Genomic DNA, 25393 nt, shown 5'->3' with positions numbered 1-25393 from the left:
TCTCGTTTTTACATCCTTTCAGAAATATGTGTTTAATTCATTTAGCAGGTACTCAAAATATTTTTGTATGGAGGTCAAATCGCTGATGTACTGCAGTAACCTCTGATCAAGATGGGGCTGTGTTTAGTGGCCTGTCTTCTTCTTAATTATTATTTTTTATTTTTATTTATATTTTTTCTCTTTTAATGAAAGTATGGAATTTTCTCTAAGAATCAAACCCCATTTTACTTAACTCTACAAATTTTAGATTTACAAAACATCAACAGTTTGAAGAGAAAGAAAGAGATGGGACATTCTCTTCATTCTTAATTGCTTTAGATGCCCAAAAGCCTTTATAATGGAATTGTTGAACACTGATGGTAGTTAATTTGAATTGGTAGAGGACTCGTTTTAATTCACTTCTTCTCAAGCCTTGCAGTTATTTAAGTATTTTCCAGCAAGAATTTCTACAGTTTATAAATATTTTCTGTTAACCTCAATCAGCAGAAAACTCTTAATAGGAAACCTATGACATTTGCTGTCATTTTAGAATTTTCGGAAATAAGTAAATCTTTTAACTGAAACACTGATTAATTTCAAAGCCCCTCAAGCTAGATATTTTGATTAAAATGCCACATACACGCAGTGAAATGCTTCACAAACAGGTTAGTGAGCATGTTATAGCACCATCAGGTGCGCTGCTGACGTGGGTGGTGAGCTGGTGTCAGAGCCCGGAGACTGCGCAGCTGGGAGCAGGACGGGGCGCCGCATCAGAGACCAGGTACACGCCTGCACACCAGCACATGTGGGTCACGCTCCAGGGCTGTCCCCGTGGTGTCGCCAGCCCTGCCTGAGCCTCATCACGCAGGGATGGGTGCTCAGCTCTTCCCGCTTGGTTCCCGGGGCTCCCGCCTCTGCCTGGCACATGGCAGATGACACCCGTGTTTTGGCAGGCGCTCAGATGGGAGGGGGGAGGTTCTGCACAGCCCTCATAAGAGGGAAAATCTGGGAACAAGTTTGCCAGAACAATTTATCTGTTCTCCGTCTTTGCGTAACGTGCAATTAGGAAGAAAGTGACAAGATGAAAGTTTTGGGCTTCGTTATTCTGAAGAGATGTGTGGACTGTGGATTAGTCATTCCCACAGTAGCATTTACATATATCACTGCTGGTTTTCAATTTAATTATTTCTACACAAAATGTGACAACCTACTTAAGAAACGCTGAGGAATTTTACTGAATTTACACCATGGGAGTTTGTTAGTGAAGGAACAGCTAATTGCTTTCTGAAGTTGTAAGTATGGAAGAGCATAGGTGATACTAAATTCATTTGTTAAATATAAACTAATATTTAGGAAGAGCAAGTTTATACTGTTAGACAAGAATAGAATATGCCCGTAGGAACAATATTTCATTTGTAATTGCAATCTGCTTGAATTATATTGAGATTTTCTTAAAGAGATTGGCACCTACTTTCCTAGAACATGTTAAAAATGGTCAGAGAAAGGCAGCTAACTGAAATGAAGAGCTGTTGCCTTTTATACAGTAAGGCAGAAGCTGGAACTGTGCGAAAAACAGTGGTGAGGAATGAATTAACTGTAAACTCCCCTTTGAAATGCTTGGGTAGCAGGCAGTGTTGTTGTAGAAGCATATCAAGCCATCGTGACAGAAGAAAGAAGAATAAAGAACTTTATTGATGAACCAGTAATCTGGTGTAGCTCTTCAAGCAGAGTTACTGGTTCAGCTCATTCTGAGTGACGAATAACCCCCAAACTGAATTCAAGTGATGTTGGATTCGTCTTTGTTCTTTGTTACATGCATGTAGTCAATCAATAAGTTAAAATGCCCCGTGCTTCAGGCTTCTGAAATAAACAGGGACATCGTCAAGTGAAGTGCCGTAGTATCTAACACTGAAACTCAGTTAAGCGCTAAGGCTGCTGTTGTAGTAGTGAGGAAAACCAGAAGAAAAAGTGTGGTCAGAATTTTAGGGTGTATCTACATTGTATGACAGAGCATGGTAAAGAAGACTCCTAAGCTTATGGTGGCACATCAGCGTGGTACGTTGTGACTTACTGGAAGTCACAGAAGCAGAAAATCTTGCCTAATTTCAGCCTGGTGATGGGACTGTTAGACTGTGCTGACTTGTGCGGAGCCGCAGCTGTACATGGGCACAGACACACACCATGCATCCTTGTGCAAGTGGACCTGCCCTTCGTTGGCTTCTGCTCCCCCGGCAAAGCAGCCATCGATACTGTTCATGCACCTTTTTATGCAGCCGTTTCTCTTCCACTGTATTCTGTAATAGTGACTGCCTCAATCGCTGCTTGTTGAGAACACACTCCCTTCTTTATTTTGTGATTTTGCACACATGCAATGTACAGTCTGTATGCTCCAGTCCTTGCACAGAATAGTGTCTTTCCTTGTCATGGCCTCTTTAACAGTTACCATTGCTGTAACACTTAAATCCTTTGCAAACCTTGAGGAATTACCCAATACCTGTTCCCATTAACAAATGAAGAGTATCCTGAGCTTATAGGTTCTGGAGATTTCTGCATCAGAAATGGAATGCCCTACACAAAATCCCTTGTTTACTTTCAGCGAAGCCCTTAGCATCTGAACTCCTACAGAGTATAGCTGTAATTGTATGTGCACAGCAGTTTTAAGATCAGATGGTTATATCTCTTTGCCCTGTGTTTACCCTGTATTTTTTCCTGAGTGCCACAGTGGAACTTGCAACTCATATATTCCATCTGCTCTTGCAGGGTTATCTATCCAATGTCACAGGGAGAAAAGAGCTGCATAATTTTCCCAAAAGCAGTCTCTGATATCAGGTGCCACAGGAGCTCGTGGGACTTGTCTCTGGACTGAGCTTAGGCTGCTGTATAACAATATGGGGATGGTGTGCTAAGCTGTAGGCACCGAAAGCCATTGGGTCAGGCAGAGAGCCCTGCGTCAGTCTGCTCCTGCTCAAAGCACATGTGTAACTCTGGAGAATGAAGAACTTATTTTGGTGGCCTGTCTGGCAGCACTTTTGGGTCTGTGGAAAGTTAGTGATAGAAGCTGTTTCCCACTCAATCCATGACCAAGTGAACTGGCTTCTTTCTTTAGTTTCCTCTTGTGTAGTTTATTTGCTGTACGCTTCACAAGTTTCTGCTGCAAATGAGAGAGTCACAGAAACAAGAGTTTAATTTGCTCTGTCTGCTCTCCTCTTATATTTTTTGGGAAAAACTTCCTGTAGAAAAATGGTGTATTAACATAGTCTTAGGGATGCTTAGAGAGTATGCACGTTTGCTTCTCAAGGCTAACCACTGTTTTTGTTCAGAATGTCTAATAAAATAACATAATCACATTAAACTTGGAGTACTTATTCCTGACCTGTTGTAACGTTGAGATTTGTCGCCTTTGGTGCAGATATGAAGAAGAGCTGCTGTGCTCAGCAGCTGGTCTGCCTCCTCCCTGGCTCAGCTGTTTTAACTGTTCTACTCAAAGATTCTGCTCGTGGAACTTTTTCTTCTCTAGATTACATTGCATCTATACCATAACTCTTCCATACAACAGTGTATAGTTGGACAGTAGTATTCTTATTCAAAAGGCTATCTGTACATTTCTTCTGGAACTTTTTAAATGGTTCACTTTGAACGTTCATCTATTGCTTTATTAAACCTCCAAAATCTAAAACAGAGGTTCTAGCAGGTTGTATCGAAGTGTTTCCTAGTATAGATCATCAGCAGAGGTTGAATACGAATTTTTCAGAGCCCATTTATGGACCAGAGTTACAGACGTAGTCTAACCATTGCAAATTAATGTCATGCCAGATTTTAGCTGTTTTGTCATAATACTTTAAGCTTAATAAAATAGGAAGGGATTAGTAGATGCATACTGTAAGGCAGACTTTGAGGTGGTGGAGGAAGGGAGGAAAGAAGGCAAGGTAAGGGCAGGAGGGGCAATGGTAGGAATAAATGCCTAAGTCTTGCGTGGTGGGGTAGGTTGCTATAGAGAGGACATCAATATTTGTCCCAAGGAGGTGACAGGGAAGGAAGGAAGGAAAGAAATATATTGGCCCAACTTTTACACGAACAAATATTTAGGCTAGGCTTTGGGGAAAACTTTCTAACTAAACACTTAGTGAAGCAGTAGACTAAATTCCCTGGGAATACAGTATTATCTCAGAAGTTTTAAGGAAAATTAAGACTTTTTCTGCAGGGACAGAGGTGTAATTCATACCACAGCAGCACGTGAGCGTAATTCAGGTGATTTCTTGAGGTTTCATCTCTATTTCTGTGTTTGTTTAGATGACTTTGCAAGCACATATTTCTAGACTGCGTTTTATAGACTGACTAAAATGTACAGAGTAATGATTTTTAAATTGCGCAATTTGGTAAAGCTAGATAGCAACCTCTTTAGAAAACAGAAGAGTTCTAAACGTGTTTTGAGTTCACAAATTACTGCATACACCCCTTTATGGGAAATTGTAATTTTTCCTGCTATTTTAGTTTTATCTTTGGAAAGTATTCTGCATATAGTTTTGTTTCGATAAAATTAATGGCTGTAGTTTTTTCAACTATTCAGGCTGATCTTGTTTCAGTTATATGAAACACAAACCAGAGGTTGATGTTGAAATACGAGTCAAATTCATCTTAACGGGCTGTTGCCTGGACAGTTTGATGAAGAGCTCAGATGTCCTGGCAGGGTATGAAGCGGTTAGACTGACTGACCAGTTCCTTTAAACTCATTTTATGTATGTAACTAGTAAACAAGAAGGGTACGGGAAAGTACGAGCTTGTGTCTGTATGCGAAGGCATTCCACAGCCTCATCCTCACCTCTTGGGGACTGTGCCAGGACCGTGCTGCAGCCCGGCTCCCCCAGCACCCACATTGGCATCGTCTCCTGTTCTGCTCAACACTAGATAGGGAGCTATCTAAGGAGCTCTTTTTATTACTTTAGGCAGATCAGTATTTGACACTACCGTGTTTGCAATGTTTTAATATAGTATCTGATATTTATTTCATGACCAAACAAATCCATTCTAGAGAAAGAGATCTACTTCTTGCTATGTAACTAAGTAGTAGTGAATAAATTCCAGAGAAGACAGGATTTTCAGACAAAACAGACTTTCTATCAAAATAAATACAGAAATGAGGCCAAATGTTCATATTAATAACAATAAATATGGCTGTTATTTGTCTGCAAGCAGTAGTTTTCACATCAATGATTACTGAATAAATGTACTAGGATTTCTTAATGGATACTCTGAGATTGCAATGAGTGCTGGGAATGAGTTGATATAAAACACAGATTATTCTCCATTGTATTTTAATTTCTTTTCATTTTGTACCAAGGTTTTTCAGAGTAAGGGTTCCTCTCTTAGCTCTGCTTGCCATTTGACACACAACAAATTCTTCCCGTGCCTGACAACCCGTAGGTCATACTGTATTTTCTGTTTCAATCTGCTTACAAGTTTGCATTTGCCATTGATAATCTCAGCAGTCCCAATAACACTTCAGAATCTAAACATGATCAGAGAAGCTAATAACCTTCCAGTGCTTTTATCAGGATGCTCATAACTCATAATTTTGAAAGAAATTAAATAATTGCTCTTTTTTGAATGAGTATGCATATTACTGAAAGAAGTAGGAAGGATTTAAAAATTATTTTTGGAGCAGATGTGCATTGATAGTCATTATTTATTAATTCTGATTTTTTTTCTCTAAAATATTTCAGTATCTGTATCTATGACAAGTTTAACTTCAGTTGCTGTGCTCGTTTGTTCTTTGTGTTTCGATTAGGGAGCGATGCTGCCTCCACTTTAGATGGAAGCACATGAATCTATAGGCTGTAGTATCTGCTTACCAATTTTCCAAAACAATTCCATTGCATCTGTGATCTCATGTGGTTTGGCTTGCATGCTAGAGAAGATTTGTTCTGGAGGATAAAAGATGAGTGGGACAAGTCATGTTTTACATAGTGAGTTGTTCAAAATGGAACAAAAGTATTTTTGGAACATTTTGATTAGCAGGTTTTCTTGTAGAACACTGTAGTACAAATGGCTTGGCCTTTGACCTTCAAGTTTGGCTTAGTATTTAGCAAGTAATGCTTCTCCTAAATACTGTGGAGTCAAAGAAAGAGGAAAACTATGTATTTAAATATCATTGCTAAATACTGTGTTGTTTAAAGCGCCAGGTGCCACTTATTCACATTGTATAAAATGAACAGCAGCCTGATGTTTTGCTTCCTAAACGCTCCCTGTCAGTTCCGTATGTTTGGTAGGAAGCCCGATGCCTTGAGCTGCGGGGTGTACTTCTCAGTTGTTTAAACAAAATGTCCTTTGTCAAAGCACAAGCCCAAGGCTTTCTTGCAGTCAAACATTCCCTGTTTCCCGCACCCACATCATCCTGGTCCACAGCATCTTTGCTTCATGTGTGTTTACCATATATCTGTCAGATCCACTTCTCCGTCTAAATTGGAGGATATAGACAAGTTTAAAGCCTGGGAGAAAATAGCATCTCTGAAATGAGTATTTGTATTCTTATCAGTGGGTCTTACCAGTGTCCCATACTTGTGTGCTGGACATCCACATAAATTTAACAGCCAAGCAGATTGGTACATACCATTAATATGTTATTTTTTTTTCTAACTTGGAACCTTATTTGCTTTCTTTAACACTAGGCAATGCCCATTTTCTCATTTCAGATCTCACTTTCTCTTCTAGACAGAGACGTGAAAAGTCTTCTCTCTTGAAAACTCATTTGGAGATCTAATTTTTAAATCTAGTGTGTATGTACGTATGGGTTACTTAGAGCTGTACTAGGCAAGTCACTATTGCTGTCATACTGTTACTATAGACTGTGGTTTAACACTTGTGGATCCAACTCATCACTCCGTGCATTATATTTGTTTGATTTACTGTTGTATACAGAAACTTCTGGAAATGTTTATGTGACCATTGCATACAAGCGGTTGGGGCAGTGCAAAGCATTTTGTACTGTGCACAGTTGTGTTTTAGCAGCATGAAATGACAGTGGAGCATTGCAAGGCATATTCCAGTAAGGGACTCCAGACATCTTTCGGCATGCACTATTTTTACTCCCACTTGTCACATTTGATTATTAGCTTACTATTAGGGAATCTCCTTAATAGATGTTGAACTTGGGATATCTCCCTCTGGTTCAGTCTTACATTGACTGTGTAAGTTCTGACAAGTCCTGCTCCCTCCCATGGTGCTTGATTACATGGCAAATGGAGAAGGATCTGGCCATTGTATGGCAATGCTGTTCATGTGTGTGCGCGCAATGCAGTGTATACGTAGATTTTTAGTACAAAACTTGTAAGGAAACTGTAGAAGAACTGAACATTAGTTTGAAAACTTCTCCTGACTTTTAGTTTCAGAAATTTCTTTGAATAAATATTACTTGCATTTTTCTTCTTGATACCTCTCTCACCCAAATTAAATTCCTTTTCTTCTTTAGGGGGAAATTAAATTTAAAAGTAATAAAAGATTGTTGTATTAATGCAATGCATGTTTAAGAGTTTTGGTTTTGAGCTAGTGATGTCAATCAGTAACAGGAAGATGAATAACACCTGTTCGTGTCTGACCACTATTTTGTGTGAAATTGAGAAAGACTTTTTTTCTGGTGTCTTTGCAGTTATTGTGAAGAATTATTACGAGTGTGCCAGAATGAAAAATTGCTATATACCACAGTCTACTCATGAAGAAAATTGTATGTATGTATTTATTACATAGCTAGACTAGGTAGAAGTTGATCAGAAAATAAAGAAAAATGAACTTGTCAAAGGAATGCATTTTAAGTAGAAACGTTAAGGCCTTGCTTGCCTTTCTTGTTAAATGTCAGGCTGCATGGTAACACTCTTTCCCCTCTCTATACACAAGAAAATAAAGAAAATGTGGACATTCAGTTTCAAATAACCAGTCACAGGAGAAGGGCCCCCATCAGCCTGGCCTCAAAGCTGCAGTCAGCCTCTCAAAGCATCCTGCGTGCTGAACATCAGCTACACTCTGCAACAAAACTGGGAGTTTATACCCTTAAAATTGCTGTGTATGCAGTCTAGTAAGTGATGGGTGCATCTTTTAAGGTACAAACTCAACACCTGCTTCTCAGCCTTGATCTTTTCTGCTCTTACAGTCTGTGTTTTGGGAATACAGCGTTAGCGTGGAGCTGTACAGCAGCAAAAGTGTGCTCTGTGAGCTGGGCAATTAGAACACTGGAAGCAGGGACTCCTAAACAAGAATTGCTTTCTGCTCCCTCGTATTCTTACCTGTGGGCAACAGGAAGAGACATCTTTCATCCATTTTTTCCTGATAGCATTGGTTTGGGAACTATTTTCACACCCATTCTGGGTGGGTCTAGAGCAGACTACACCTACTCTTATTTTTTTGTCTGTCCCATCACAGTAATATATTTAGTATCAAGCAAAGATAGTAATGCAGAACACAATTTATTTTTCTTTGGGGTTTGGGGTTCAGGCTCAAATAGGCTAAGACGAATCAGCCATCAGCAGGCAAAAAAACTAGTGTGTGTATGTATTTTATATAAAACACAGCAAAACTGGCTCCCCGTATAAGACTCACCTGTTGTTCTATAGGATTTTTAGGCATATCACAGGGAGTCAGTCACATTTTCTCACGGTCAGTCTGAAGGAATGCTTCAGGTGCCAGACAACTAAGACAGGAGAAAAGAAATACTTACGCCTACTGTGCGGCATAATTACACTGAAAGAGATGAGATCCTAATCACAAAGTTCCTCACACGGTGTGCTCCTGGGATCAGTTTGTTGATGAGTAATTACAGAGGAGAATCTAAATTGTCATCATGTCTCAGTAGTGCCCAACTACACTGATATGTTGGTAAAGAACCTACATTTTGATAACTAAATTTCTTGCTTGCAGAAGTCAAACTGTGTAGGAAGGGTGAATATGGAGTGCCCCATACTTCATCTTGTGTAGGGGCCTTACTAAATCAACTCATTTGGCTTCTTTCACATGCCATCCAAGAAACTGGTCTGCTGCGAGAATGAGGAAGTGTTACAGTTTTTATGGATCAGCTCAAGAAACAATCCACATGTAAAAGATGGTGTAGAAAAAACTCCACAAGGTCTGTTGGAGAGCTGTGGTCAGGCAGGTGTCACAGCAGCAAAGCAGAGACAGAGTAGTAAGACTCTGACAGTAGCTGATACACTGGGTTAGTAAGGGCCTAGAAGAGGAGAGTAGGAAGCCTGTGCTTGATACAGTCAAAAATGAAGAGCTGAGTGGTTTCAAGTCCTTTGTGGTGCACCTACCACCCAGTGCCTGGCAGCACTGCGTGTTGGGTGCGAGATCCTCATCTCCTGCTCTGTGCACATTCCCAACTCTGCAGAGAACCTGGTCTCAAAGGGAAGGAAGATTAACATGCATAGCGACATAAAAACTGTGCTGCAGAGAGGAGACAAAGAGTGCCTGGTTTGCTGCAGTTTCACGGAGGTGTAAACTGCATGTATTATTGTGCTAATGCTCTGTACTTGCTGATGTGGCTGTGCAGCTCATGGTATCCTCACCCCTGACTCTGGGTGCCAGTTGCTTAAAACCTTCTTGAACACAACTTGACTGTGGAGCGGTCAAGAAACTGTGTAGATTTAAAGTTGAAAGTAACAGGAATAAATTAATTCCTATAGATGAGGCCCCCACAAGGATGGGATATTAACTGTCACTTGACACAGAACAAAAAGCTGTCCTGACAAATTTACATGAAAAGCAATTAGTTGAATTCACAAGTACATTTAGCTGGTCATGATACATTGGAGATGATAAACAAAGGTACATGGGACCCTGCCCCAGATCCCTGCGAACTGCAGCTCAGGCTCTTGTGATGTTACAGAGCAGGAGTGTAAATGGTGTCTTAAATAAATAAAAAGTGTAATTGTTCTCTAAATGGTTGTGAATAATGTGCCTGGAATAAGCTACAGGAGTGGCCTCTGAGGGACAAGAAAGCAAAATTAAAAAAAAACCCAACTGTTTGTTTAGATTTGCAGAATAGCAGCTTCCTGCCCTTCTGGCATGAAGAGTGTACGTGGAACAGAGAGGTCTGGGGCTGGGTTGGTGCTCAGGCCTTGGAAGTCTCAAAATGCTGTTGAGTGTGTCTGTGGATGGAGGGGATGGTATGAGGGACAGACAGAACTAGTACTTACTTTCTAACTAGAATTGATTACATGTTTTCTTTCTCAATAATCCTTGTGGGATCCTAATTTTGTTGTCCATAAAATAATGCTCTGTTTCATTTCTCTTGGCAGGTAGACGTTTATTTATTTATTTATTATTAGTTTTCTGTTGTTTGTGTTAAATTTTAGGTTTCTTTCATTCTGAAAGAGCAGACAAGGTTTCCGGGATGCTAATAGGCTTCCTCTGTCAGTTGCTGTGGCAATGATTTACCGATTATTTATTTTATTTTTATAGTATTATGGTGGTCAGACTGGGTGGGAGAGGGGGAGAGGGCAACACTTGAAATTGTAATATAGTGCACTGATATTTATTTGAAATGCTTGGTTTGAATTGGGAATTTTTCTAGAGTGAATGCTACCAGCCTTAGTTTTCATAACGAGTAGAAGTTTAATGAGTTTCAGAATGTGTTTATTCTATTAAACAACTCTTTAGGTAGCTGGACTTACAGAATTGTGGTTACTAAAACGTACCAATGTACCATTGTTGTGACACACCCATAAATTTCTGGCAGATAATTTTAAGATTTAATATTTTGTGGTAAGTCTCTGACCATAATGTAATTCTTGTTTGCAGTCTGCAGAGCAGAGTTCTTTCAGTGACTGTGACATTTTCAAGGCTGAAGCAAAATAATTTTCTGTGTCACATGATTTTAGTTTACTGAGCACATATGTGACAAACTAGCTTTGAAATTTATGGTCAAAAGCTCTGCATTAAGGTTGAATTATTAAGTTGAATTATTAAGACTGAGTTAGGTTTTCTATCATGAATTTATTAAGCCTATGTATTCAGGACTAGACCTATTTTTAAAAAGCGCTAAGTATCTCCCACCAATTTAAATGAGAATGAAGGTGCTCAGTTGGATGGAAGTTGAGGGGGCAAGTGGTTGTGTTGTGCAAGGGAGGAAGCAAATTTCAGGGGCATTTCTGTTCAGTTCACACTTTTCATGCAGGGCTCTTAGAACACAACGTGGCTGATGGATCATTTTCAAACACACTATTTACATGAGCAATTGAAATTGTGTTTATTTATAGGCTGGCTGCAATCACATCCGACTACTGGGTTTCTTAGCGCATTTATCACACAAATGGTACCAGCAGGAACTCCGCATTTAGATCCCCATGTTGCCCTTTTTAATGAATACTCCTTTTTAATGAAACTTCTCTGCTTTGTTTCCTTGCATTGGTTTCATGACTGCAAAGTTAAAACTGCCACTGTCCTTCCTTCTGAAGATAGAGTCAACACACTTTAATGATTAGGTTATAAAATCGCACATTGATCCAAGTGGGTAGAATATACGTAAGTGGCTTAACAGAAGGTAATAATGTAACCCTGGGCTGGCTGGGTTAATGGAAGCTCTTTGTTCCCAGCCACCTAGGACACACATGTACACTTCTTTCTCTATTAAACAAATGTTTACTGTCAGAACTTTGGGGTTTTTTAACCTACGGGAGGGGTTTTTGTGTGTGTGTTCCACACAAAATGAAGTGAGAGCAGCATGACTCTTTACTTCTTCATATTGTCTGCTTTTGATTTTTTGGAGGATCCAGTCCAGTGAAAACTTAAAATTCCATTTTCCAGTTGAGTCGTTGATCCTTTAGTTGATACAGCCACAAACATATATTGGGAACTGTATGCTGTTTCCCTTTACCTCTTGCGTGGATATTGGGGAATATAAGGTAGAATTTTAATCTATTTTTGCAGGCAACAAAGCTGGTGACTAGAAAACTTCCTTTTTAGGCTTTTGAGGGTTCTTTTTACTTTCTAGTCTTTCAGTCTTTGCTTCCTTGGGAAATCCAATTTTAGTCATACAATGTCCTTTGTGCTTGTCACAATATGTAATTACAGTGATAAACATTGCAAAACAGATTGGAACAAGAATCTGTAACTGTAATCCATTCAACAGTGGTCCCCTGCCTTCTAAAACTGTATTCAACATCAGCGTTTTGCATCGTGCCCTTGTGGCTGTGAAACTGTAGGAGTTTGTTCTTCGCGATGGAGAACTGGAGGCCCAGAGTTGTTGGGTGGTACCTGGGTGAGGGAGTGGAGCCCCTGAACCGTGTGCTCCCCTCCTCTCTCAGGTCCTGAAGCACCCTGTTATGCCTTTTCTTTCTATTATATTCTTGCAGATATAAGGAGTGGCTGGGGACTGCGGGGGACAGATGCAGCAGCATGAGGGAGCGGAGGCTCTGTATATGGTGTATCCACCATTCTCTGGATCCCACAGGCTGTATGTACAGTGCTTTTACATGGTGTCTCTAATTCTTTTGTAGTCCTGTAGTTATTACCTGGCTTCATCCTTACAGGTGTGTTATGTTGATATTATTTAACTTCATGACAGCTTAAAAATACTCTGAGAGCCTTCTGCCATGCTCACTGAAACCAGTGGTAATATTTACACTTTTTTTTTGCAAAGTTTTGACTGATTTTTTAAATTTATAATTTTCAAAGGTCAGTGTAGTATGCTGATGAGTTATGAATGGGTTTATATGATCTGGAGGATCTTAAAATTTCCTTTCATTAGCAATTCAGTGAATTTTTTTATCTTCCTTCTTGTAATGTGCCTTTTCTTAAGTCATTAGATTTTCAGTGGTGACAGTGTAATAGCAAACACTTTGTTCTGTACTGTTCCTGGAATAAAAGAAAATAAGAAAGGCCTTTTTCTTGCTGAATGTAAGCGTAACAGTAGGAATTCATGTCTATTTTAGATAGTTTTGTTGTCATCAATAAATAATTGTGTATTTCTGTGGATGATACTCCAAGGGGACATTGACAGTGTCAGTGTACATGCTCCTCACTGCAGATCACATAATTGTTTTCCCTTGGCAATACCCATAGGAATTCAATGCCGGACCCTCCCACATCCTCAGAGGCAGGAGTGGGTGCTGTGACATGCCCAGGGACATGTCTGCTCCTCCAGCCACTCTGCAGAGATGAACCACTTTCTGCTTAGGCAGATTTTATTCTGCATGGAGGGTTATTCTGTGTCCAGTTCTTTATGTTTAAAGCAGTGATGTGTTTATAATTTACGTCTAGCTCTGTGAGACTTGGGATGTTTGAATTCTATCTTTGATCCACCTGTGAAGTATTTTTATTGCTTAGGAAGTGATGCATTCCTGCTAAGTGTTCTATTTGCTATTCTTTTCAATTGATCAAGTGCAGGGACCAGGTGCCTGTGTTGCCCAGGAGCGGAGCTGGGAGAGCCGCAAAGGCATCAGCTGGTCCAGTGAGCCTCTTGGGTACTGCCAGGGACCAGCACCACTCTGTGCACCTCTGGGACCAGTTTTTTTGGGATACTGTTCCTAAGATGAGTCCTCAAGGAGGTGCCTGTCTCTTTCTCTGCTTGTCATGATAAAGACAAGATCTTTGGGGTCCATGGAGTAACCACAGGGTCTTGTGACAAAGGTGAAGCTTGTGTGGTGACACTGACTCTATAGCACTGGTTTACCAAATATACACCAAGATGTTTATGCATTTATCAGCTTTTTCCGGTTCAGCAACTGTGTGATTTACAGCTCCATCAGATCCCCTGGCACCAACTTCTGTAAAAGTGACACTTTGGTCTCAGTAGTAACACGCAGCACTTTGTTCAAGCAAGTTCAAGAAAGTGAAACACCAGAAATAATCTTAGGCCCTCAGTGCTGTGATACAGTCCCTCAAATGTGAATCACAGAATCACAGAATGTTGGGGATTGGAATGGACCTCAGAAGATCATCCAGTCCAATCCCCCTGCCGGAGCAGGAACACCCAGATGAGGTTACACAGGAATGTGTCCAGGTGGGTTTTGAATGTCTCCAGAGAAGGAGACTCCACAACCTCTCTGGGCAGCCTGTTCCAGTGCTCTGTTGCCCTCACCGTGAAGAAGTTTCTTCTCATATTTAAGTGAAACCTCCTGTGTTCCAGTTTGTACTCACTGCCCCTTGTCCTATCATTGGTTGTCACCGAGAAGAGCCTGGCTCCATCCTCGTGACACTCACCCTTTACATATTTATAAACATTAATGAGGTCAATGTGAATGTGGATACGAAAATGAATGTTGTCCTGTGCACTTTCTTTGGTGGGTGGCAGTAGTGGTCATTTGGAAATGCATCTTATTCCAAGATGAGGAAAAGGAGCTATGTGTTTTGTAAGAATAATGGTCATTCATTGTACCTGATGGGTTATTGTATTCTTGATGTAAATACTTAGGACATAGTTCTGTTTACAGTTCTGTTTACAGTTCAACTAGCTCTAGTATTGAATGCCTCAGTTCAGCTGCTCATTACGAAGTAGGTAGACATACGTATCTCACTTCAGCATGTGGCCTCAGCTTTTTTTCCCCAACATTCTCTTCAGACAAAGCTTTGGCTCAGTGTTCTCCATCTCATGTGAGGAGACAGTGTTTAATGTACTACAGTGGCCAGTGTTCTTGTCAGGTTTTGTTCAGATGAGTGGAAGGTTAGCTTAAGGTTTCTGTAATTAAAACATATGGAGAGCCCATCGGTATTTCTCATCAGTTTCCTGCACTTCTGTGTTGCTCCCCAGTAATAAGGTCAGTCTGAAATAATTTGACTTTCTTAGGAGAAATGCTATCTTTTGCCATTTTACTGCCTGTAGAATTGCTGAGGAAATATCATATTTTTATGAATGTGAAGTTTCTATGCTATGATACAGCAAATTCATTCTCGGTGAAGTGAAATGCTTGGTAGTCCAGGAGGCAGGGGGAGAATGTGTGTGTTTATTTTCATTATTATTATTCTGACTTGTGATTTATCAGATTCTATTTGTTCTGAACAATGGCGGCTTGTTAAGATCTTGCATCGTCTCTGTCCAGCTTTCTCTGACTAACAAGACTCCTTGCTGAAGCCCAAATTAATCACAGAATCACGGAATCACAGAATGTCAGGGATTGGAAGGGACCTCGAAAGCTCATCCAGTCCAATCCCCTGCCGGAGCAGGAACACCCAGATGAGGTTACACAGGAAGGTGTCCAGGCAGGTCTTGAATGTCTGCAGAGAAGGAGACTCCACAACCTCCCTGGGCAGCCTGTTCCAGTGTCTGTCACCCTCACTGAGAAGAAGTTTCTTCTGAAATTTAAGTGGAACCTTTTGTGTTCCAGTTTGTACCTATTAGCCCTTTCCTCATAAGGGAGATGCTCCACTCCCTTAATCATCTTTGTTGCCCTGATTGCTTCTAGAACATCTCTTTGAGGTGCTCTAGGTTTGTAGCTGTGGCTGTAAGGTTCCTGGCAGCTGCTGTTTTCACTGGGACATCCTGGTTTTGGAGTTCTGGCCTGTATAGGAACATGCTGACATGTTAAGAATCTGTCATATCATGGCTTCTCTTTTTCAGTCACCAGGGCAATATTTTGGTTTCATTCAAAAATTTACAGGCCATTCTTGGATACATTGAACATTTTCTCCTTTTGCTTCTTTCTATGTTATTGTCAGGGTGAGGAGCCTCAGGTGAGGCCTCCTATGGTTAAATTAAAAGCACTGTCTGCAAAATAATAATTTCAAATGAACTACACAGAAGCAGAAGTTTATTTACCATGAAACAGTAATTAACTTTGGTCTCTCTAGTCTGTTAGGGGCGTTGGGACATAAACACCAATAACATGCTCAGGGCTACAATCGATACCATTTGTGTTTTATGCATTTGGCTGTGTGCAGTCTCTGCAGTCTTCCCCAGCATGCTGAAGGTGGCTGCTGCTCACTGTATTCCAAGCCTGTCACTGTTTATTTTTAAGACTTGTAGCTTTTAATTTGTATTACTTTTTATTGTTTTCAATTCATTTAGAATTAGAATAGTTTTATTTAATATATCAGCAGTGGGTACCTCAGTCAGCAAATGGTGTGGTTCCTTCAACTAGAATATTTTTGTTATCTTGGTAACTTTGACACTGAATTATTATTTAATCATTAAACTGGACATTTCTAGAAGTGTCAAGGGAATTGTATATAAATTAAATCAGAAGTTCTTTAGCACTGCTACTGAGACACAGGATATTTATGAAAGAATACAATTTCCTTGGGGTTCCTTCAGCTTTTCCTGTGGCCTTGATTATTCCCTCTAAGTTTTATGTCTGAAAGTACATTCTGTTACAAATGACCGTTTTGGCTGAAGAAGCTAGATGCCGCTCTGTCTTACCCTAAGGGTTCGTTTATTCTCCTTTGATATTTAACAGAGTTGTTGCTGAAGAGCATCTGTAGATAATTCCTTTCACGGGAGAAAAAGACTGAACTGTAAGCCTGAATTCTAGCACCCCCAAAGTGAGATGTTAACTCTTTGTTTAACTTGTGCTGTAATTCTAGGAGCTTTTCTGAAAAGTGGACATCTGGAATACATGATTTCCTGTGGTATAGGTTTCAGTAAATGTCAGGTAACTGGCTCAGGTTAGGATTTTATTTTGTTCTCCTCCAAATTGGAAGGAATTGTAGCTTACAGAGCAGGTATGTGTTGTTATCTGTCCTCTCATGAAGTAAAAGTAGCAATAAAAATCTTTCCACCTTTTCGGTAAGAATAATTTCATATGTCTATTATTTCCCTGGAAGTATGGATCTGATTTGCATGTATAGCTGACCAAGAGGAAGCAGAGTTGAAAGCATGAATTTAATGGTTAGTTTTCAAAATGGCAAGTCCACTTTTGTTCTGAGGTTTTCTGCTGTGGATCCAGTTGCTGAGAGCGTTGCTGCATTCACACTCATGAGTTTCCTCCTGTTGTTGGACAGTTTCCTTTTCTGCTGAAACAGTGTAAGGTTGTGGTTGTGCAGGGGAACGCAAGAGCTGCTCCCACTGGAGATCCTGCGTATGAGGGCATGAAACTACGAGTTGAGGTTTGTGTAAAATGAGGAACTCTGTGGAAAATGGAGAATACTGGAACAGGGACTGGAATACAGCAGCAAAAGGTTGTGGAGATGTGGTCAGCTTTTTCTAAGATAATGCGTTGTAATTATTGGAGATTTGTTGCAGAAGTCTGGAGGCCATTCATGCATGGATCACTTTGGTCCTTCATTAAGTGGAAAGCGCCGAGTCTTTCTTGGTCGGCTGCAGGTGGGCCAGCGTGCTTTTGCCATCACAGCTGTTTGGGTGCGGAGTGGACTGGGAAGTCCAAAACAACTGTCTCGACAGTCTGAGGCTGTTTGAGGTCATGTTGCCAGGTGTTCCCCAGTGATATTCTCCTGCATACTTACGTCAGTTTTTCTAGGTTCAGCCTTAGCCAGCTTATCTTCAAGTGTAATGTGGTTTCAAGTAAGTACTGAGAAAACAGAGTTAAGTGGTGATGACCAGCATGGAAGAGTGATGCAACTTGGAGTGTCCTACATGTGTTGATGACACCTTATCCAGCCTTTCTGCATCCTCTTACAGCAGTATAAAACAAGAGGGAGCAGAACACTCTGGAAATCTGCAAAATCAATAGGTAGAAGAAGAAATAAAACTGGCTTTACAATATGCAGGAAAAAGCTTGATTTGCATCAGGTTTTGTGTTCACCCATTTAGTCTCTTGAATACAGTAGTATTTAGTTCATAATGGCACCAAATGTGTATGTGTGGGAGGGGTGGAGGGTGTTTAGAAAGCTGGGAATAAAGATGTGATTTTTCAGTTATCAGAGTACACTGTCTGCATTTACCTTTGGCTAAGGACTTTCTGAGAAATACTAGTTCCAAGTAGTAACAGTTCGTTAGGTGAATGAGTGGAGCTGTTTGTTTTTATTTTTAGAAAAAAGATTAACTAGTTCTGTGTTGATGCTTTCTTTCGTGTTCTGAGTGGTAAGTTACCGCACAGTTACAGACTTCTATTATTTTGGAATATAAATGTTGTAATCTGTGTTCTCAGGGTGATTACAGTCTCACTTCTTCGAAGGGTAATATTTGTAGTTCATTTTTGGCTTGTTATAGTTGTCTGCACCATTACAAATGTAGGTGAGTGATTGCTATGTTGGATGTTTGCTTTTTTACCTTAGTGTGTAGTACCAGTATTATTTCATAAGAACAGCTTATATTTTGACTATGAAAAAGTAAACCAGCGTATTTCATAGTCATGATTTGTCTTCTAAACTTCCTTTGGCTATCTAAAGAGAATCCTGTCAGCAAAAAGACTTCAAGGGATTACTTGGAATTGTTGAGAAACCAGATGTTCAAAATCAACCTTTTCAAAACTTGGCAGAAATATTTTCCATAATGTCTTTTGTCTACCTGTCTTCCTGTTTTATCTGGAATCTGTTTAGTAAATTTGGTTTATCATATTTCTTATATAGAGGATTATGTGAGCATGGCTTACCCATTTACTCAAAGCCAACATACCTAAAATCAGCATGCTAAAATTCCAGGAGATAAGCTCCTTTAGCTTATTACTGCATTTCATTTTGCTGAACAGCCTGGGCCCAGGAGGAAGGAAGAGCATCTCATTACAGAGTATTTTGTAATGTAAAATGTAGGGCATTTCTGAAAATGGGTTCAGGCTTCCTTCCCTTGGTCCCACAGCTGTGGAAAGCAAAGGTAAATTTGCTATAGCAACGATTCTTTTAAAAGGATGACTCCGCCTCTTTTTTTAGGTGCCTATCCTCAGTTTGCTATTCTGAATCTCGTATGGATGCAGGGTTTTCTGTGAGGCCTGTTGAGATTGAATTTTACGCTCCCTTAGCTGCCTAGACCAAGTCTATCCTGTACATGGGAACACTGGTTTTGACACGTTCCTCTGAGGGCCTCTTGTAATTATGACTTAATTAGATGCCATTCCAAATACTCCTAGGAGTATTCTGGATTTAGTATTATCTGTACCTTCCTCGTCTTGCTCAATGATCGATCATACTGCTATTGGCAGATTTCTCACCTTTCTGTCCTTGTCTTGGGCAAATCAGTCCACGGCCAGGACACTGAGCTTGTCAGAGTTTGGGTTTTGTCCCTCACCTCCCTGCAGTCACTCTTTGCATGAGTCTTTGGCTTGGAGGTCACCTTCTCTTGTCTGCCCTTAATCTACATTTTTTTCTCTTTTCTTGAATGCTTTTATATCTTTACATATCCAATCATCAGTGATTTTCTTTGGGTGTCACTCATAACCATTTTCTTTCTTACTACACCCTTCCTTTAGCTATCAAGATCTTGTGTTAGTCTTTAAAATACTGGCATATAAAGTAACCAGAAATGTGGTTCTATAAAATAGCCACCTTTTTGTTTAGTTAACCTTTGTAACTCTTTGCAGATCTGTAACACTAGAACCTGCTCCCTGTTCCAGTCCAGTTAAGTCATAGTGGTGCTCAGCTGTTTTACCTGGTGACCTGCTGGCAGACCTCAGTTCTGCTGTTTGTTTTCCCCTCTTGAATTCTGTGTTCCTTAATGCTTTTCTGAGTTCTACTCCTACTTTTCCAAATGCTCCTTTACACAGCATAGGCACTCCCCCTTCTTCTCCAGAATGTTAGTGCCTTGGAGAAGAGCATCTTTCATCTCTTTCCCTTCTGTATGTCCTTACTTACCTTATTGTGGTGGGTTGACCCTGGCTGGACACCAGGTGCCCAGCAAAGCTGCTCTGCCACTCACCTCCTCAGCTGGACAGGGAGAGAGAAAATATAAGGAAAGTCTTGTGGTTTGAAATAAGGACAGGTAGAGATAACTCAGCAATTACCTTCACAGGGAAAACAGACTCGACTTGGGGAAATGGACTTATTACAAAACACATCAGAGTAGGAAAATGAGAAATAAAAACAGATCTTAAAAACATGTTCCTCACACGCCTCCTTTCTTCTTGGGTTTAACTTTATTTCCAATTTTTTCTACCTCCTCCCCGAGAGCGGCACAGGGAGATGATGGGGGTTGTGGTCAGTTCATCACACATTGTCTCTGCTGTTCTTTCCTTCCCACACTCTTCCCCTGCTCCAACATGGGGTCCTTGCTGTGACAGACAGTCCTGCATGAACTTCTCCAGTGTGGGTCCTTCCCACAGGCTGCAGTTCTTCATGAGCTGTTCCAGTGTGGGCCCCTTCCACGAGGTGCAGCCCTTGAGGAGCAGACTGCTCCAGTCTGGGTCCCCCTGGGGTCACAAGTCCTGCTAGAAAACCTGCTCCAGCCCAGGCTCCTCTCTCCACAGGGTCAGAGGTCCTGCCAGGACCCTGCTCCAGCGTGGGCTTCCCATGGGGTCACAGCCTCCTTCAGGCATCCACCTGCTCCAGTGTGGGGTCCCCCACAGCCTGCAGGTGGAAATCTGCTCCGCCATGGACCTCCATGGGCTGCGGGGGGACAGCAGCCTCACCATGGGCTGCACCACAGGCTGCACCACAGGGTAATCTCTGCTGCGCAGCCTGGAGCACCTTCTCCCCTCCTTCTTCACTGGCCTTGGTGGCTGCAGAGTTGTTGCTCTCACATTATCTTCATTCCTCTCTTCTGCCTGCTGCCTTTCCCTGCAGGTTTTTTTCCACCTTCTTAAATACATTATGCCAGAGGTGCTACCACCGTTGCTGATGGCTCAGCTTTGGCCAGCCCTGGGTCCATCTTGCAGCCGGCTGGCATTGGCTCTATTGGACATGGGAGAAGCTTCTGGCATCTTCTTACAGAAGCCACCCCTGTTAGCCCCCCACTATCAAAACCTGACCACGCAAACCCAATACACTTATTTATTTCTACTGTCTTATGTCTGACTCATTCTTACATCTCACCTTCAAAGTTTTGTCAGACTCCAAAATTTGAGTACTTCCTTATCTGGCATTGCGCTACTTATATTTTTCTATCTCTTCTCTTCTCTTCTCTTCTCTTCTCTTCTCTTCTCTTCTCTTCTCTTCTCTTCTCTTCTCTTCTCTTCTCTTCTCTTCTCTTCTCTTCTCTTCTCTTCTCTTCTCTTCTCTTCTCTTCTCTTCTCTTCTCTTCTCTTCTCTTCTCCCCTTCCCCTTCCCCTTCCCCTTCCCCTTCCCCTTCCCCTTCCCCTTCCCCTTCCCCTTCCCCTTCCCCTTCCCCTTCCCCTTCCCCTTCCCCTTCCCCTTCCCCTTCCCCTTCCCCTTCCCCCTTTTTTTGCTGTTGAATTAATAGTTCCATGTTTTACTTTGCTAGGTTTGTAATTTCAGTGGTATCTTTTTGCACACGTATTTCATATTTAGCCCATCATTACAAATAATTATTTTTAATAATTTAGCCCCAAATACACATATTTCATTTAACAACCAAAACTAATGCCTCCTTTTTCAGATATTATGCAAGATTGAGGGCAAGACATAAGTGGACAAACCAAAGGAGAGATTAAAAGAGATTAATGGGTAATAAATTAATTCAAATGTCTGTTTCTGTTTCCTCTTTATGGTATTCAATATGTATAATTTTGCCATCGAGTTCGAAAAAATTGGCTATGGTCGTTTTTCAAGAACTGGCTAAGTATGCTATTGACCACTTTAATGTGTCTTCAAATGTACTAGGACTCATCTAAATAGTTTCTTGCTGAAGTTTACATAGTTTAGTAAAAATGAACAGCAAGTCTTATAATTTTTGGCTGTATTATATGAAACTTGATGTGATGTACAGTATAAATTACAAACACTGTCAGACTAGACAGATAATTCATTTTGGGTAGGAACAAGTTGCTGTTGTTGTTTATTGCATTGTATATAGTTTCTTTAAACTGTACTACGTTACTCGTTTAAAAATGCAAATATGTACATCTCAGGTTGTAGGCTCTGGAGATGAACAGTTGTAGCTTCAGTTTTTAAAATGTTTGTAGCAAATCAGGTTTTAAAGCTGTTTGTTATTTTAATACTGAATTCAGAATACTGAAAAATATTTTGATGTAAAATAAATCTGATTGTAAAAAGCAGATGCAAAACAGGCAAAAAGACTAGGTTGTGTTGTTCAGAATATGTTTTCTCAATTGCTGCAATTTATCTTTACTCGCTTTCTATGTAAGGATGAGTTTTCTAGTGGGAAAACAATGTACACTCTGAGATCTTTCTGATGCTGACCTTTCAATAAGAAAAAAAGCTGTAGTTGATGGCCATGAAGTACTAAATATGGGAGGAAGAGCTGGGGGCAGTTCTGTTTTAATCTTGTGGTATTAGCAAATATAAAGTGGAAACGTATGCAAAGAGAGCTGTGTCTGCTCAGACTTTGGCAAATATTTATGCGTATTTCAAATATGTCCCAAAAAACACACTATAGCATCGTGAGCTGCTTGGACTCCTATGAGAATGAGAACAGAAGGTTACACAAGTCAACGCCAGAGTACAGTATGTTGCTATATGTTATGCTACTCCATATGCTAGATTGGGAAAGCTTATAGAGTAGGTAGTATAGTACATGCTATATACTGGCAAACTCTTCTAGTGGAAGTGCATCTTACTTTTGTAATGATTTTATTCTTTAATAACTACCTGTAGTGTCCTGGACACTGTCATGTGTATTGGTGCTGGTTTTCACCAGCCAGACAGATGAAGTTAAGCATGTCCTGAGAAGCCAAGTAAAACTGTCTCCTACCATCAGCCAGAAGCCTGGTTGTTTGTTTTTTAGCTCCATCTTGACAAATTACACAATTATGGAAAGAACTGAAATAGGACTAGAAAAAGGACTAAGTACTATGTAAGTCCTTAGGGAAATTCTGTTAAAACACTTTCTGTTTCTCTATTTAAAAAACAGGGAAGTCTTTTCAGCTCCTTGCAGTGAAGCTGGAACACACTGTTTCTGTGGAGAAGCCTATTTAGTGATTCAAACCACTGTGATTTCAGGGAAGAGTGTACATCTTTGACCCAGTGAGGAGCATGCTGGCTGCAATGCAGCTTGCTTTGACCTCTGGAGTACAGGAGGTTACTGCTGTCTAACACGTCGCAGTTTTCACTGTTAAATACCAAATAACATGTGCCCACACACAAATAAATCTCTTGGGATAAAGTTATCCAAAAATGTCTTGTGTGGGCAATCATGTTTCTTCAAATGGGCTTTCATAGTGTTCAGTACCATCTTGATGAAATCCCTGCTTCACCTTGAGGATTGGTGAAATATGAATAAACCTCATGTGCACTCTTGAATGGGGAATCATTGGGAGGTTCTGTGACTCACTGTTGGCATGGACCTCGTTCAAGATGCTACATGTTATATTAGGCACTTCACGTTACTCGGAAATGCTGGAGGAAATATCTTGAAGTTTGACTAATTAGAAATAGCATTGGTAGCAGATGGATGAGAGAAAATCCTGTGTAAAAGTTGATTGTGGGAGTGTTTGATTTCTTGCAAGCATGTAGTGCAGGCTGAGCAAAGTCTTCCAACTCCGGCAAAAGGTTCTGGCATTAAGCTGCGTAGCTGAGCACAAACTCGGTATTTGGTATGTGTTCGTGACTATCAGGCAACCTTTGGAGAATTTCAGTCTATATGCTGAAAGCAAGAGGAGATAACTGTCCGTCATGAGCAGCCGATCTTGAAACAGACTGTCTTGGCCGTGCTCCCAAGACTGATTCAGTCAGTCCCCACCTGATGAACTGAAGGCCACCTTCCGGATAATTAAGAGCAAACAAGCTGCCTTGATTTTATTCAGCTTTGGATTTTTAGGCTAGTGTCCTGAGCACTTAGTCATGTATGTGAGGGGGTGGACCACTCAAAAGTCGCTACACCATAAATCTGGTAGATTGGAGGGGAATTTCTTCAATTTTGGGTTTGTTTCATCTGAGGAAATCTCAAGAATATTCATGTCTGTGTCATTGCCAGACCTTTATTTTTTCTGAGCGTACATACTTTTATTCCAGTTTGGGTAGCATTTGTAATGTTCTATGTCTAATGTAGTAACAACACAGAATTGCAAGCTATTTTGTGTATTAATTTGCCTAATAATGCTTAAATAAAGTTTCAGTTTAGTGACCCTATCAGGTGTAGGTGTTTCACAGATGCTTTCTTTTTGACTGTATCATGGAAAATGATAGCCCCAGCGATTGTGCTTTGTTCCAAATCAGCTTATATTTGAAGTATACTTGAAATAGTCTCAGGGTTTTGCACAAATGGATCTCAGCAGCAGAGCCAGTTGGTATTGCCTTATTATATCATGCATGGAATCAGATAAATTTTCTCATCTCTTTGTGCGTTTAGATAGAGGAGAAAGTTGATCTCCTTTTCTACGTTGTTCTTTGGTCCTTAAGTTTACTTAAAGCTCTTCAATCTCATCTTCCATGTGGTCCAGTCACAACCAGGTCTAGAAATAATATGAGACTTGGTAGTTGTAAGCATCACACAGGGTTGTTTTTGTTTAAAGAAAAACTACTTACAGTGTGGGAATTTTGGGGTTCAGGGCTCTCTTGCTAGTTCATCCTGCAGTGGTAAGATTTGGTGAGATGTTAAAAAATGGGTTTCTGTGTCAGCAACTTTGGAGGTCCCGTAGTATTTGCGGTCCAGTTTGGAACTACCAGCTGCCCTGCAAGGAGTCTCTGCGCATCACATTTCCAATCTGGGTTTAGTAGGTAGAGAGAAGTATGTCCTGACAAAATGGGGAAAAATCTCACACTGCCTTTAAGTCACCATAGCAATTTCTGTACAGCTAAACCGGGGAAGTGACATTCTTGCTGTATGAGGGGATGGGCATAGCGGTCGTGGTTAGGGATGTTGTTCGGAACGTGTGGCATGCTGCCAGAGCTGCAGGGGTTAGAGATGGTTGGTTTTCATGCTCCAGCCTGATTAGTTGTGCTGACAAAACTGTGCTCTTCATTTGCCCTGAATGGGATGAAGAAATATCTCCACAGCTCTTTTTTTGCTTTATGACTTGGAGGTTCTGTATTTTAGAAAAGGTACACACATACTGATTTATTTTTTCCAGCTGTGTTTTGAGTATAATACATTATTTTATGACTATATATGGATTTTCATTCATTTCGTTATTGATAGCTTCTTATTTCCTGATACATCAAGGGAATAGATAGAGCATGACTTACATTTTTGGTGATCTGATGATTACTAACTGCATGTTAATTTTCATTTTATAATGAATTCATATCTGAAGTGACTGTATTTCTGGTTTTGAATATAAAACATATTTACTAGCTGAAAAGCAGAAAATTGACTTTACTTGGAGTGATGAGTTAGGAATTATAAAAGCTTACCTCTTCTTGCTGACAAAGCAATCCATCTAGAGTTATGTGCACTTTTCAGCACATGTATTTTAATAATGCACTGCCTTTTGACAATTCAGACTTTTCTTACAAATATTTTGCATTGAAGTATTTGGGCTTGTTTGTGTTTGTGTCCATCTTGGGAAAATAGATGTGAAACATAACCCTCAGC

At 40.5% G+C, this 25393-nt stretch overlaps 1 protein-coding gene across 3 annotated transcripts in view; it reads left to right on the top strand.

Annotated features, from left to right (window-relative positions):
• Window positions 1-25393, top strand: part of PRKAR2B (protein kinase cAMP-dependent type II regulatory subunit beta) — an 89822-nt gene that overhangs the window by 35515 nt on the left and 28914 nt on the right. Inside the window, exon 1 of one of the 3 annotated variants that reach the window (XM_065049037.1) lies at window positions 7510-7696. The exons of the other annotated variants lie outside the window; for them this stretch is intronic. Within the exon in view, the coding sequence (XP_064905109.1) occupies window positions 7525-7696 (172 nt within the window). The 5' untranslated portion in view covers window positions 7510-7524. Of the gene's footprint in view, window positions 1-7509; window positions 7697-25393 lie in introns of those variants that run through there. 3 annotated transcript variants of the gene reach the window in all.

The sequence above is a fragment of the Columba livia genome, chromosome 1 (assembly GCF_036013475.1).
Source record: "Columba livia isolate bColLiv1 breed racing homer chromosome 1, bColLiv1.pat.W.v2, whole genome shotgun sequence".
Classification (NCBI taxonomy): Eukaryota; Metazoa; Chordata; class Aves; order Columbiformes; family Columbidae; genus Columba; species Columba livia.
Note: the sequence above shows the minus strand (reverse complement) of the source record. Positions and strands in the feature narration are given on the sequence as shown.